General features: G+C 43.3%; 1 protein-coding gene across 1 annotated transcript; it reads left to right on the forward strand.

The window, feature by feature from the left end:
* Positions 1-10,827: 10,827 nt before the first annotated feature.
* On the forward strand, positions 10,828-15,658 carry B2m (beta-2-microglobulin). The gene is made up of 4 exons (XM_005364363.3): positions 10,828-10,990; positions 13,481-13,759; positions 14,251-14,279; positions 15,294-15,658. The coding sequence occupies exons 1-3, from the start codon at positions 10,924-10,926 to the stop codon at positions 14,262-14,264; spliced, it is 360 nt and encodes a 119-aa protein (XP_005364420.1). The 5' UTR covers positions 10,828-10,923; the 3' UTR covers positions 14,265-14,279; positions 15,294-15,658.
* Positions 15,659-15,892: the final 234 nt, after the last annotated feature.

A 15,892-nucleotide genomic window follows, 5' to 3' on the forward strand; every position in this document is an offset into this window, starting at 1 on the left:
ATACAGAGGATGGGCTAGTAAGGGAAAACTGGAAATGCCCCAATGAAGGATTAGGTTTAAAAAAGCATGGTCTAAACTGGGTGTAGTGTAGAAGCTGATAATCCCAGCATTCAGGAGGCTCAAGCAGGAAGACATCTGAGCATTCATGGCCTTCCATAATGAGAACCCACCTGTTAAAAAAGTATGATGTATTTATATAAGAAAATATTATGGAAGTATAAAGTCACAGTGCATATCTATACTCTCAGAGAAACAGTATCCATGACATATGGTTACTTAAAAGCCAGTTTGCATAGAAATATACGCAGGAGGATTAGACTTTCGTTAACATGTGTATCCATACACATATCTGTGTGAGCAAAGTCCAGGCATAAATACACCAGTGTACTAGTGGTGGATATCTTGGAAGGTAGACTAACATGTGATCTTATTAATATCTATACTGTCTGAAATTTTCTTATGGCTGTGTAGTTTATAACTAGAAAAAGGGGGACTGGGGATGTAGCTCAGTGGTAGAGCTAGCATACCTGACCCCCGAGTCTGACTCACAACACTCCAAAACAAAGAAGGAAAGTCTTAAGGACCAGGACAGAGGGGAGGAGGTGGGAGGGATGGGGAAACTAAACAAATAAACCCGTCTTTAATCCCAGCACTTGGGAGGCAGAGGGAGGCACATCTCTGAGTGTGAGACCGGCCTCGTCTACACATTAAGTTTCAATCAGGGCTATATAGTGAGGCCTCACTCTGCAACATAGAAATGTCTAGGTCTCTAGTTATATAAACATGGTTTCTATGCTTTGATAATTAGTTCCAGGAAGGCTACATAGATAAACCCTGCCTGGTTTATCTATGGGGGAGCAAGCCCGTCTCTGCTGGCACTGCATCACAGTCCAAAGGGCAAAGTTCGGATTCTTTCCCCTTGTTCCAAGGTCCTCTGTTGACTGCTCCTTATTGGCTCCCTGGAGAGTGAGTTGCTGTTCTGATATTATGATCTATTTGCAGGTCTATAAACCACAGTTCACAGAGCTCCTCTGGGGAAAAGTTCCCCTGTGCTTAGCAGGTAGCAGAAACCAGTACAGAACTGCTGAGTAACCAAATGATTTTTGTGGGCATTGATGTGTTAGGTGGACAAGCTGGGGCAGATTGTGGAATTTTTTTTGGTACAGGCTAAGAAGAAAAAAAGCAAAACTGTGGACACTTCTGTCCTGTTCTAGAAGTCCCCTCTTGTAATTCTCAACCCCCTGTAACACTCTAAACCTCAAGTGGAGCCCAGGTGGTCTGGCCCATCTGGGATGTGGCATCTCTGGAATAACATATATAAGGCACATATCCAGGACTGGTCCCTCTCTTGCCGTGCTGGGCCCGCATTCCCAGGGCTGACCCATCTCAGATGAAGGTGGTGAAGGAAGGGGATGGCGCAAGGCTCTAACAAAAATTCCAACTCCCCTCAGCCATAAAGCCATAAAGCAGGGAACACCCAATATGACCGTACCCCCAAATGCCCTGTGAAGCCAGAGCCTGCTTCGTCAAAGGCAAACTAGACTTTGGAAAGGCAAACATTTATATGGAGCTAAGTTCTTGGTAACCAGGTCCAAAGCTGTAGGCTTCTGGAAAGGAGGGCTGGGCTGGTTTTCTGTTGCTGCTGCGATGAGTTTCTCAAAACTCTCTCACTCAAATCACTTTGTTGTCTTGTACTTCTGTAGATCCAAAGTCTAGCACAAGTCGCCTGGAGCTAAAACAAAGGTGGTGATGGGGCCGCAATGATCTCTGGAGAGGCTAGGCCCTGGAGTGTAGTGTTCTGTCTGCCTTCATTTCTTGATTCACGACCTCTTCCTTGTCTTAACCTTGCTTATTGAATGCCTCTGCTGAGCTTCTGTAACAGTATTGCCCGAATAACCATAGCCAAAAAAAATAGTTCCCCGACTAAAACAATTTAGAGTTGTTTATGTCTATGAATGTTTTTTTTTTTTTTGGTTTTTTTCGAGACAGGGTTTCTCTGTGGCTTTGGAGCCTATCCTGGAACTAGCTCTGTAGACCAGGCTAGTCTCGAACTCACAGAGATCCGCCTGCCTCTGCTTCCCAAGTGCTGGGATTAAAGGCGTGCGCCACCACTGCCCGGCTCTATGAATGTTTTGCCTACATGTATGTATGCATACCAGGTGTATGTCTGATGCCTGCAGAGGTCAGAAGAGGGCATCAGATCCCCTGGAAATGGAATTACAGATGGCTGGGATCTACTGTGTGGGTGCTGGGAATTGAGCCTGGGTCCTTTGAAAAGCAGCTGATGCTCTTAACCACTGAGTCATCTCTCGTTGGGATCCACACAGTTAAAATAGATTTGCTCAAAATTTCGCTAGCAATCTAATCCCAAGGTTCTCAGCCTTGATTATATCAGCAACATGCCTTAAAGATAACAAATTCGCAGGTTCCAGAAAAGAGGGTGGCTTCTGGGAATGGGGGAGCATTATTCAGTCTGACAAGGTATGATGTGGAGAAAACTCTGAAATGATTGTTCATTAGGATTCAATTATCTATATAAATGATATAGAGGTGAAGCAAGGCCCCTTAAGGGTATTAGGCTGTTGAAAGTACATGGTGGCCCATACTCTTTTTTTGTTTTTGTTTTTGTTTTTGTTTTTGTTTTTGTTTTTGTTTTTGTTTTTGTTTTTAGAGACAGGGTTTCTCTGTGGTTTTGGAGCCTGTCCTGGAACTAGCTCATGTAGACCAGGCTGGTCTCGAACTCACAGAGATCCGCCTGCCTCTGCCTCCCAAGTGCTGGGATTAAAGGTGTGTGCCACCACTGCCTGGCTGGCCCATACTCTTAATCCCAGCACTTGGGAGGCAGAGACAGGTAGATCTCTGTGAGTTTGAGGCCAGCCTGGTCTACAGAGTGATTACAGGGACAACCAAGGCTACATAGTGAAACATTGTCCTAAGAAACAAAAACAAAACAAAACCCCCACAAACCACTACCACCAACCCTCACAAAAATAAAAGTACTAACAAGCTATTTTTATTGTTTTTGCTGATGTGTATATGTGTATTTGTGTATTGTGTACTGTGCTTTGTTTTTGTTCTTTTTTTTTTTTTTTAAGACAAGGTCTCACTATGTAGCCCTGGCCTGCCTAAGAACTCATTGTGTAGATCAGGTTGACCTTGAGCTCACAAAGATCTGTGCCGTGCCTCTGCCTCCATTGTGCTAGGATGGATTAGTGGCAAGGAAATAGTTCTTTGCTGTAAGCACTCTGATGTGTAATTTTTCTATAAAAAATTAAGTTGTTTTCCGGTATATTAGGGTTCTCCAGAGGAACAGAATTTATAGAATGAATACACACACTGACACACAGACACACACACACACACACATGTTAGAATGACCTACGGACTGTGGTCCAGTTTGTCCAACAATGGTTGTTTACCAAAGGAAGATTTAAGAATCCAGAATTTGTTCAGTCTACAAGGTGGGATGTCGCAGCTTGTCTTCAGTACACACCAGAATTCCAGAGAAGTAGTAGGCTCTAATGTGGGTAAAGGAATGGACTTGCTAGTGAGAACAAGCAGGCAGAGAGAGGGAGCTTGTGTCTTCCCTAGCCTCATACAGGCTGCTGTAAGCAGAAGCCATTTGTTCATTCCTGGCTTCCCAGACCAGAAATTATTACACAGAAACTATATTATTTGGAATACTGTTTGGCCAATAACTTAAGTGTATTTCTGGCTTACTCTTATATCTTAAATTGACCCATTTCTATTATTTTATATTTTATCAGGAGGCTCATGGCCTACCAGCAAGGTCCTGGCACATCTGTCTCTGGAAGATGCTTATGGCTTCTCCTTTACCCCACCTTCTTTCTTCCAGCATTCATTTCAGTCTTCCATGCCCAGCTCTGTTCTTCCCTATTGCAGGCCCAAAACAGCTTCTTTATTAATCAATGGTAATCACAGCATACAGAGGGGAATCCCACATCACCTCCAATTTTCTGTATAAGTAAAAAGGAAGGTTTTAACTTTAACATAGTAAAATTACATATAACAAAACTGTTGTTAAGCAAGAATTATAGTTACAATATTTATATCTACTTTATCTTTTATCATAACTAAGGAAAACTATAACTATCTATTCTTCAACCATCAAAGACTCCAGAATGAAATAATATTACCTAAGTAAACAGGAAGTGCATTGTAAGCAACTTCTGAAACTTTAGAATTGACAGACACATCTCACTGTCTGGACAGTCACCCAAAGTACTTCTGTAATGTTGTGGGCACCCATCTTCAGCCTACAGGCCCATAGTATCCAGCAGACTTTTCCATGAAGCAGGAAATTTCAAAGACAGTTCCGCCTGTATTGGCAATTTGTTAGTCACTTTCTTCTGTGTCCTTCAGAATGTCTGGCAGACTCTTTCATGAAGCAGGAACCCTGCACAGACTGTCTTACCTTCTTTAGGCGCTTCAGCAGTCATTTGTCTTTGGGTCCTGTAGGTCTAGGCAAGAAGGTCAAGCAAGAGCAGTTTCTTGCCCAAATGGCTAGCAAACTCCATGAGGAGCCTTTTTGATGCCCATAATCCTCTTGAAGTAGATTGATGCTGCCAGGAGCAGATGTGTCTCATGTCATAAAAAAATCTTAGGTTTTTAAAATATTTTAAATGCCATATTCTGTAGGTCTTTGAAAGGTTTGAAGATTATTTCTCTAACTGAAATACATCTCTATATATCTAGAAGACATAACTAACAAGACTACAAGCTTGACTATTATAGATGACTATTAACCTATATTTCTTAATTGTACATCACATTTCTAAATGAGCTGCACAAGCACAATACCTTAATGAAGAGCAGAAATATACATATAATGAAATTGACCTTAAATTTGTATCAACAAACCAAGATTCACACCAATGTAAAGCATTTATATCTATAGCATATCCCCCTTTAAATGGAAAGAAACATTTATAAACAATATTTGGGAATTTGGGTGTAGTTCTCTTCAAACTTGGGGAGGAAGGGGCTCCTTTCATCTTATACTCCCAGGTAACAGTGCATCACTGGGCAGAGTCAAGGCAGAAACTGAAGCAAAATGCATGGAGGCATGCTACTTACCTGCTTACTCTTTATGGTTAGCTCAACCTGCTTTCTTATATAAAAACCTGCCTTTGGTGGCACCACCTCCCTGTCCCTAGGCTGAGCCCAACCACAACATTAATCAAGAAAAAGACTTACAGACTTGCAGATAATTTGGTGTCTCATTTTCTCAATTGAGGTTCCTCTTCCCAAATAACTCTAGCTTGTGTTAAGATGATAAGAAACTAACTCAGCCAGAACCTGGAAACAACCTAAATGCCCCTTGACCAAAGAATGGATAAGGAAAATGTGGTACATTTACACAATGGAATACTACACAGCAGAAAAAAAATAATAATGACGTCTTGAAATTTGCAGGCAAATGGATGGATCTAGAAACATCATATTAAGTGAGGTAACCCAGACCCAGAAAGACAATTACCACATGTACTCACTCATAAGTGGTTTTTAAACATAAAGCAAAGAAAACCAGCCTACAGCCTACAAATCACAATCCCAGAGAACCTAGACAACAATGAGGACCCTAAGAGAGACATACATCTAATGTATGTCTCTAATCTACATGGGAAGTAGAAAAAGACAAGATCTCCTGAGTAAATTGGAAGAGTGGGGACCATGGGAGTGGATTGAAGGGGAGGAGAGAGGAAGGGAGGGGAGCAGAGAAAAATGTAGAGCTCAATAAAATCAATAAAAAAAAGAAACCAGCCCAGACAACTATGAAGAGGAGACAGTGGTGGTGCAGCTACAGTGAGGAGGTAGCTAAAGAGTTCCTGAGAGCAACGGGCAGAGATGACAAAGGATGGAGGAAGCATACATGTGCTGGTTTGAATGTATTTGGCCCCCATAAGCTCATAGGGAGTGGCACTATTAGGAGTAAGTTGGAGGATGTGTGGTCTTGTTGGAGCAGGTTGGATGATATGCACCTTTAATCTGGCCCATACACTCTGGAGGAAATATGTCTGCTGTGGAGCAGTCTTTGTACTGTAAATATTATTATTCCCTTTGGTTAACAAACTGGCCTATAGATGGGCTGGAGAGATTGGGCGGGAGAGACAGACTGGGAAGAAGGGCAGAGTCACAGAGTCACCAGCTAGACACAGAAGAAGCAGGACATGTAAAAAATGAGCTAACAAGCCATAAGCCATGTGGTAGAATTTAGATAAGAAATTGGGTTAATTTAAGTTGTAAGAGCTAGTTAGTAATAAACATGAGCTATCAGATGAGCATTTATAATTTATTTAAGTTTCCGTGTAAGTCATTTGGGAACTGTTGGTTGGGAAAGAAAAGTCCATCTACGTGTGTCACTGTGGGGGTGAGCTTTGAGGTTTCATGTATTCAGAATACTGCCCAGTAACTCAATTGACTTCTTGTTGTTTGCAAGATATAAGGACACTTGGCTATTTCTCCAGGACCATGCTAGCCAGCATACTCCCATGCTCTCCACTATGAGGGACTGAACCTCTGAACTGTAAGCAAGCCACTACAGTGAAATGTTTCCTTCATAAGAGTTGCCATGGTCATAGTGTCTCTTCACAACAGTAAAAACCCCAACTCAGACAATACAGAAGGTGAAAAGTTGAGCTGCTGAAGATGAGGGATTGGGAGTCATGGTCAACAGAAGAGTTCTAGGCTGAAGATCCCCATATCAAAGATTTAGGAACCTTAACACTGGCTACTGGGGGCTTTGGGGGCCTGCTGGGGACTGACTGACTAACTGATTGACTCACTGACTGCTGCTGCTGCAAACCAAGGGTTTCATTAGGTGCTGGGTACATGACCTTTGACAATCAAAGTGCAGAGCCTTAAGTTCCATCATGACACCCAGAGCTCTCAGCCTCAGATGTATGACTCCAGGCTCTATAAATAAATCTTTAGTTCTCAGAGCTTGGAGGAATATGTCTCTGACCCTGGCAGGCTAGCCCACTAGCCTTTGATAATGGAAATGACATTCCCTGCCTTTGCCTGAACAAAAGGACCCCTGCTAACAGAACAACATGGAAGCTACCTACATTTTGTTAATGTGAAAACAAGCAAATTCAATGGACATACATGAAATTATCCCAATTTTGTAGAACTTCTTCTCCCTACATATGTGTTATCCCTGTTTCAATTTTCTTGTTTATAAATAAAGATGTCCACCTTCAAAACAGTTGTATGGTTTGGGTCAGCACTTTCACATCCGTGGTGTATGTATGAGTCATCTGGGGTGCTGTTAAAGGGGGATTTTGCTACAGTTTGTCTGAGATGGACCCAAGAGCCAGCATGTCTAAGTGCTCCTAGATGTTGTCGGTGCTGATGTCAGGTCATGTGTTGACTAGCAAGGGACTGAGGACAGCGTTGGAAAGATCTCAGCAAAACGCCCTGTTGTTTGTAGTGGACCTGGTGTGTAGACAAGCCTGTCTCGGAAACCCGCTGGGAGAGGTCCCCTCTCATGAACCTAACCTGTTCCTGTCTCTCACTTCGGTATCTTACTTTTCTTTCTTTCCAAGCACTTTGTTCTTTTTTTTAAATCCAGCAATAAGTATCTGTGCTTATCAGAGTTTATCTTTCTTTTAAGCGTTTATTTATTTATTTATTTAGTGTGCACGCCTGTGCCTACAAAGGCCAGAGTGGGGTGTCAGATCTCTGGGTGCTGGGTTGTAAATCCTGTGCCTTGAAAGAGCAGTAAGTGTTCTTAACCACTGGGCCATCTCCCCAGCCACAGGGTTTACCTTTTGTAAACATAATAAGTAATATACTGTAAGTATATTGAAGTACATGGCGAGTAGTGATTTAAGAGCACATCTGGAAAACAACATCGAACTCTGAATAACAGTTTTCACCGCCAACACTTCCTCCTACTTCTGAGGCCCCCCCCTCTGTACCCTGGGAACCACTCACCTGCTTTCGGTCACTACAGACTGCTGTATCTTTGTAAGTTAAATAAGCAGACTCATGCAGAGTACATCCTCCTGTCTGGCTTCTTCCAGAATTATTATTTGATCCATGCTCTTGTATCGTTAGTTGATTTCTTGTCTGTTCTTGGTAGTATTCCATCGACAGAGCTACACACAAATTTTGTATTTGTTGGTGGTTATCTGGATTATTTCTGGTTTACAGCTTTACTTATTTATTTATTTTAGTTTTTCAAGACAAGGCTTCTCTGTGTAGCCCTGGCTGTCCTGGAACTCACAGAGATCTCCCTGCCTCTGCCTTGGGATGCTGAGATTAAGGGTGTGCACCAGCACCACCCAGCTGGTTTACAGGTTTTTTTCAAACAAAGCTGCTGTGAACGTTCATGTACAAGTCATTGTATAACATATGCTTTTGCTTTCTCCTTGGAAAACACCTGAGTACAGAGACTAGATCTAATGGTCCATTATATTTAATTAAAACCTTTTTAAGACTTACTTTGCTTTGTTTGTATGGACATTTTATCTGCATGCATGTATGTGTCCCGTGTACATGCCCCTTGGATCCTCTGAAACTGGGGTTACAGAGCACTGTCAGTTATCATATGGGTGCTAGGAACTGAGCCCCAATTCTCTGCAAGAGCAACAATTGCTGTTAACCACTGACCCATCTCCCTAGCCCCAAAATGTTTTGCTTTAAATAAAACTGTTATATTGTTTTCTAAAATACTTATGCCGTTTACATTGCTACCATAAGGAGTGCATAAAAATTCTAGTTCTTCTGAAAGAATTCTTGCCAATATTTACTATCTTGAAGTATTGATTGCAAAAATCTTTTAGGCAATCATGTAGCAAGAAAAAGAAGCCACCAGTTAATTAGTCTCCTGGGAGATTATACAATAGTATAATATTATAATATTAAATTGTCCTGTTTATGGGCTCCCAAGGTCGGTCCTCTTAGACACACAGGGTTCTTGTCTTTTCTATTTGTTTGTTGACTGAGTGTGTGAGTGTGTAGATGTGTGTGTGTGTGTGTGTGTGTGTGAGAGAGAGAGAGAGAGAGAGAGAGAGAGAGAGAGAGAGATCGGAGGACAGCTTGCAGAACTGATTCTCTCCCAAGTGGGTCCCAGGGATTGAGCTTGGTTGTCAGGCTTGAAGGCAACCTCCCTAGCACTCACCTTTTGAACGACAGTTTTTCTTTCCTTTCCGTCTTACCATCTAGACGTGCCATAAACGGGCGTTTGAGAAAACACAGAAGTCCCCACATGCAGAAAACTGAAAATACTTCTCCATCCTCTGACTCTTCCTTGTTTGAAATAAAACCTTATAGTCCAGATGGTCTCAAACTTCTGGCCTAAGCAATACTCTGTCAGCTTTTCCAGGACGTGGAACTGGAATGTGTAACCTCTCTCAGCGTCCCTCCTGAGACTTCTTTCTTTCTACTTTTAAAGTGGGTTTACATGTGAGTAGAAAAGACTCTATCTTCAATGAACTTAAATATAGTAATTTTCTGTGATATAGTAAACTAGAAACGAAACAAAACAAAAAAGCCCTGTAGTTTTCTAGCTTCTGAAAGCATCTTCTAGTCAATTAATTCAACACTAATGTGGTTAGTATAATTTAACATTAATAGTTCATGTCTTAAATGTGTTAATGAGTTTTTTAAACTAGATGAAGAAAAGTATCTTAAGTTATGCTTTTATGCATAACAATTATTCTTATATTTCAGACTTACAGAATGGGATGGCAAAATAACTATGATCCTTAAACATTACTGGATAAAAATACTATGTGTTGGGTCGGCACTGTAGGAGTGGGTATCTGTTTATTATCTCATTAAGGTCCGTGGAGAATATTCTGTTTTCTCTAGTTTAGCCACGGGCTTCACACTAGAGATTGTTAATGGTTTTAAAAACATGTCAAAGAAATCCAGAAATTATGTGCTCCTTGGGGAAGCCCAGCCCAAAGTCGCTACGGTAAATCCCAGACCCTACGGTCCACTTCCGCTTCCTGCTGTTCGCTCTCTAAAGCTGCTTCAACTTGGCTGCTTGTGGCGGCTGTGTCTCCAGCACCCAGGCGGTCACCGCTTGTCTCTGTCATGCGCGCTGCTGGCCAGGAGTTTAACTTCCTTAATGGGTCCATAGCTGATGTAATAAACATTCTGAATAAAATTGCCTTTGTCTTCCAAGCGGACAAAACAGGACCCCCAAGGGAACGCCTCTCAGTTTTATCGACCCCATCCAGAAAAAGAATTTATTCGTGGACTCAGGTCACTTCTTTTTCCACTCAGTTTACCACACTGTTCTAGGGCGGAACTACTAAGAGAATGGTCTGGAAACTCAGAGCTCTGAGCCGTTGTCTTTCCCCCAAACCTACAAACAGAACTGAAATTTACCTAAATTTAGCAACGGTACCCGAGGACGTGCTCCCAAAACTCTCAAAGGAGAAACCTGGGGGAAGCAAGCGAGAATCTCCGAGCTGCCCTTGGGACAGGAGGGTCTTTGGCAGGGAATCCTGAAACCTCATTTGAATTCCTGGGCTGGATTTATAACCCAAGGTTTGATTCAGTTCTGCCAGCTAAAGGTCTTAAAAGAGTCTGGCTTTACTTTTCAAGAAAGAAAACTTCAGGTCCTAAGCTCTTCTCGGACTGGGATACTGCTGGCATTAGAACGAATAGAGCTGGATCAGCCAGAAATCCCTACACCAAGCTCAGAAGCACACCCTGATCGCAGGGTGAGAAGGGTCCAGCCCAGGCAATTCCAAGCACCATGGGACTTTATAAGAACATGAAACTGAAAATGGGAAAGTCCCTCTTTAACCTAGTTCAGCGTCACGAGCTAGGAGACTGGTGACGGCCTCCGGATCAGGGTCTTGATTGGCTGCGGTTCTGGGGACTATAAGAGTGCGCGCCCAGCACAGAGCGGCATCCATTTGCTCCAGGTCAGCGCGCAGAATGGCTCGCTCTGTGGTCGTGGGCTTTCTGATACTTGGCTCCCTAGCCTGCTTGGATGCCATCCAGCGTGAGTGCCTCTTTCCCCTCTCCTGGAGTTAATTTTAACTTCTCCTTAGTTCTCTGTCCCAACGGAATTAGCTAGGGTTGGATCTAGGGGAAGGGGTGGGGGTCCCGCCGCCCCCTTGTTGCTGCTTTGAGGCAGCGGTGTGGATGCGGCTGATTTGCGACTGGGTGGACGAACAGTCAGCGCTGGAGGTAGGAAAACTTTCTCTCCTGCTCTTTACCTGCCGGAACCCTCAGACTCTCTGAGCGCAGAGAGAAGGGTGGGCCTGCTCTGAAGGTGCGGAATAGAGAGCCTTGAACGCCTGGAAGCCAGGGCTGGGACCCGGGAAACCCGGGATGTCAGACCGCGGCCCGTCCAGCTGCTTTTGCACTTTAGGGCGCCTGGGATCCAACGGAGCCAAAGTCTAGAGAGATGGGCGTGGGTCCCAGCTCTGCTGTTTCCAAAGCTTTCTGACTATTAATTTACCTTGTCTCATTAATGTTTTTAAAATAATCATATAGGCTGCTGGGTATGACAGTTTATTGTAATGCTGAGGACGCTGCTTGGTTTATAACTTTGAAACTGCGCCTACCATGTAAACATTATGGTTCCTCTTTTGGGGAACCCGTGGCATCGAGATTTTAAGTAATTTATTCACACAAGGGATTAATGGCAGTCGGGATTAGGAAGTGAGGTTGATTTATGCCATCTGGGGTAAAAGTAGACCTTTTGGTTGTAACCCTCATTTGTTTCTAGAAGTGCCCCTGGCCTTTCTGGGTCATAGTCCGCTAACTACGCTGGGCTGCCTTGGGCCTTTGGTCCTTCACAAAGGCGTTCCTTTTTGGCACACTGCCTGGTTCTTTCCAAGATACATAGAACATCTACTTTCAGTTTTGAAAACGGAAAGTTTATCAAAGTCAGGGAGGTTGTGAACGCTGGGGTAAAGATAATTCAGTATAGTTACCGAGACTCTTGAGGATAAACAAATTACAAAGTCACAGAGGTGGCAAAGTGGCAGAGCCCAGATTCAAACCTAGCCCAACACTTGTCTTAGTTGTCCAGGAAGAGATCGTTGTTTCCTAGAGGTTTCCAGGAAGGATGGACCTGGCCTCTGACCTCTGTGGCATTTATTATTCTTGTTACTAAAACCTCAAATGCAAGGAGCTTTCCGTCTTATCTCCACTCTAACTACAGGAAAATTACTCAAAGCTTCACTGAAACCTTAACTCTAGTTCTTGACAGGGCTTCTAGACACATTCAGCTGACCGCAGTTCCCAGAGGCTCCTCCTTCTTCCTGCTGCCTTCTCTATGTGGAAAAACAGCTGTCCTTCAGAGACCATTCCTCTGAATATATGTGTATTTGAAAGTATATTATAAGGCAGGTGTCGTGACTCATGTCCTGGGGCGGCTGAGACAAGAGTTTGAGGCCAGTCTGGAGACTCAGTAAGACTTTTTCTCAGAAAGATAGCTAGAGAAATGGCTGGGGAAAACACAAAAGAGTCAGAGACATGGCTCAGCAGGTAGAGACACTTGCCCAAGCCTGAGTTTGGTCTCAGATTCCAGTTAGTGGGTGGAGAGAACCGACTCTTAAATCCACACAAGAGCTATGGTACTCATATACACACAGTCACACACATGCACACATACATACACACGCACACATACATACACACACACACACAAATAACAATTAGAACGAGTTTATAGTATTTTCTTTCCATGCCCCTATATTGCCATGTCTAGTTAGGGCAACCGTCTGAAAGCACTGACTAGAAATGCATGTTCTACTCCTGTGTCCATTGCTCCACTCAGTTCTAATGGAGTGTGTGTGTATATATATATATATATGTGTATATACACACACACATACACATACATATGTATATATATATATATTTCTGTAGATATTTAAATATCGTTCGTTTTTTAGTTCATGAAATCAGAGCTTTGTTTTGTTTTAAACTCTAGGCTGAAACAGAGAGATTGTATCTTGGCCGGATTGGCCCCTGGACTGAGTCACACAGGAACCTAAGGAGGGAGGAGATAATCCTAACCTTGCCGCCCCGAGGGGCAATGCTCAGCTTTCAGCTCTGTAGCAGAAAATATAGGTCAGGAAGTCTAGGGAGGGGCAATAAGCAAAAAGGAAGATGATAAACAACGAGAAAGTGAGAGGGGCTGACGCAGCAGACGAGGACACAGGTACGCTGGTGTGGATACAGCCGAGGGTGCGCAGGATGAGGCATGGAATTTTGGAAAGTATGTGCGCCATGGGATTTCTTAAGGGAAGGGATGAGCGCAGTTCTTGAGAGCCTCCAATAGAAGCTTCTTAAAACTCCTGCAGTCTACAAGCCAGGTAGGAAAAACCAAAGGCCTGTACAGGATAAGTCAGAGCAGAAACAGACCCGGGAGGTACAGATGACCAAATGTAGCATGGGCACAGTATAGATGGAGGTGCAGTTGGCTCCAAGGGGAAAGGCCCAGCAGTTGTCATCTGTCCTTTCCTGCCATCCTTAGGTACCCCACAAGTACAAGTGTACACACGGCACCCGGTAGAGAACGGGAAAGAAAACTACCTGAACTGCTACGTGTCGCAGTTTCACCCGCCCCAGATTGAAATTGAGCTACTGAAGAACGGGGTGAAGATGGACAAGGTCGAGCTGTCAGATCTGTCCTTCAGCAAGGACTGGTCTTTCTATCTCCTGGCTCACTCTGAGTTCATACCCAATGGGAAGGACAAATATGCCTGCAGAGTTTCACATATCACTCTGAAGGAACCCAAGGTGGTCAACTGGGGTGAGTCTTCACGCTCTTCCTTAGTTTCTGGAAGCTTGATCTGTGTTGAGTCATGGCCTAAAACTGCTTTGCTATTTCAAAAATTTGCATACTGAGATTGTTGGGGAATACTGATCAGTGGAGCATGCTGGGTAGTTCACTGCTGGGGGGGGGGCAGAAGCAGCACCCACTGTCCTAGACTTCTTCCTGTGGCTTTCTCCAGTTTTCCTGGCAGCCTGGTGCACACAAAGTGTCAAAGAGCATATTGGGGAGGCACAGGCTTTGGCCTGCAATCCCAGCCCTCGCACATCTACAATTCTGGACTGCTCCAGTACCTTGGGTAGGTGTGGCACTGAAGATGGTAGACAGGGGTGGATCTCTGTGTAGTTGTCAACAAGCACTCAAGGCTAGCAACAATCTATTTTACCAATCTTACTGTAATACGTTTGGATGTCTGTTAGTACTTAGCAGTATAAAAGTAAATTTTTTTTTTCCATTTTCTCTTTTCATAGATCCAGACATGTAATCAAGCATCATGGAGGTATGTTTCTTGACCTTAAGAAATGGGCCTTTGAGAGGGAGGAGGTTGGGGGTATAGCACAGGCCTAGCATGCATAAGGCCTTGAGTTCTATTCCCAGCACCGCAGGAAGAGACTCGTTCGCTTTGCTCTGCTAGGAGCTGCTTGTAGACAGCTCTAAGATGAGACCTGCCACTGTTTGAAAGATGTTAATCAGGGTAGCTTATCGGTAGCCACAGAAAAATCCTTTGGGCTACATTCCTTTATCCTGCGGGTTGGCACCAAGAAGGCATGTAACTGCAGGCTTGGCTCTGCCACCATCGCTAGCCCTCTGAAGGGAGAAGAGAGACTGTTAGTGTGTGGCCAGAAGAGACCAACCGGCAGTTAGCTATACCACCTCAAGGGTTTGGTTGTTCTTTGTCTTCTTCTTGGCATTTCTGCTGAGAAGGCCTGGGACAATGAACCACTTGCTTTCTTTGTGTGGCAGAGGCCTGCTTTTCGGCCAGAAGAGCGGGGAGGCTGAGTTCTGCAGATGCATCACCCCTCAGCCTTCTGTCCTGTCTCACTGGGTAGGCACTAGGTTTACCTTCTAAAGGATTCCAGACCACTCTAAGAAAGTCATGAACAGAGATTGTTGGAACATCATGTAAAGACACTATAGCTGTATCAGAAGGAAATCTAGGAACACGAGAGAGGGGAAATCAGGCGTCTGTGTTAGATGCAGTCTAGTGGTAGAAAATAAGTCACACTGTCCAGGGATCTTGAGGGTCAGAATCTCATTCAAATCTTGTATTATTTTATTTCTAGGAAAGGGGGATTGATTTGTGAGAGATAGTATTAAGAGAGGTTGGATAACTGACCAAACAATCACCAAAGGGTGGATCCAGGAACCACTTCCTTTAAGAAGGTGGTTGCACACAGAAGCTAGACCCAGTTGGTGGTGACTGTAATGCAAATAAAGTACTTGCTCTACTAACTTCCTCCCTCCCTCCCTCCTTCCCTCCATCCCCTCCCTTCCCTTCCCTTTTTCTTTTCAGATCTGAAGATGCTTCATTTGGACCAATTTAATTCTAAAGTATTTCTCAATTTTTAACATGCTGTACAATGTATGCACGCAGTGGGGAATACTAATGACACATTATCTTTATAACCTTCAACTCTGCATGTTTTCCAAAAAAGTGAAGACTAACATCTTAGATATCTGAAATATAAAACATCAATGAGTATTTTGATCAGAAATAAACCATTTTGATAATTTTAAAGAAAAATATCTGCTGGTAAATATAATTAAAAACAATAGTTGATCATATATCAAACCTTTTGTACATCTTATTAGTTGGATGCAATTATTCATCCTTGGTCTATCACAACATAAATCAGTTTTTAAAAATCTAAGAAATCTGAGATGTTTTCCTTTTGGTAAACACACGGACCTGACTGAAGTCTGCCATTGTGTTTAGCCATCCTCTCCCCCAACCCCATGGGTTACTTCCTCTTTGTTATTTTTACTCCAGAATAAAGGAGAAAAAAAGGGGGGGCTTTTGCTAGACATTGTTAGAGTGTTAAGCGGAGTGGTTTCTAGGTAGCCTTAAATGTCTGCTGTGTGTGTGTGTGGCTTTTTATCACCTGGAGAGCT

This window comes from Microtus ochrogaster (genome assembly GCF_000317375.1).
Source record: "Microtus ochrogaster isolate Prairie Vole_2 chromosome 14 unlocalized genomic scaffold, MicOch1.0 chr14_random_1, whole genome shotgun sequence".
NCBI lineage: Eukaryota > Metazoa > Chordata > Mammalia > Rodentia > Cricetidae > Microtus > Microtus ochrogaster.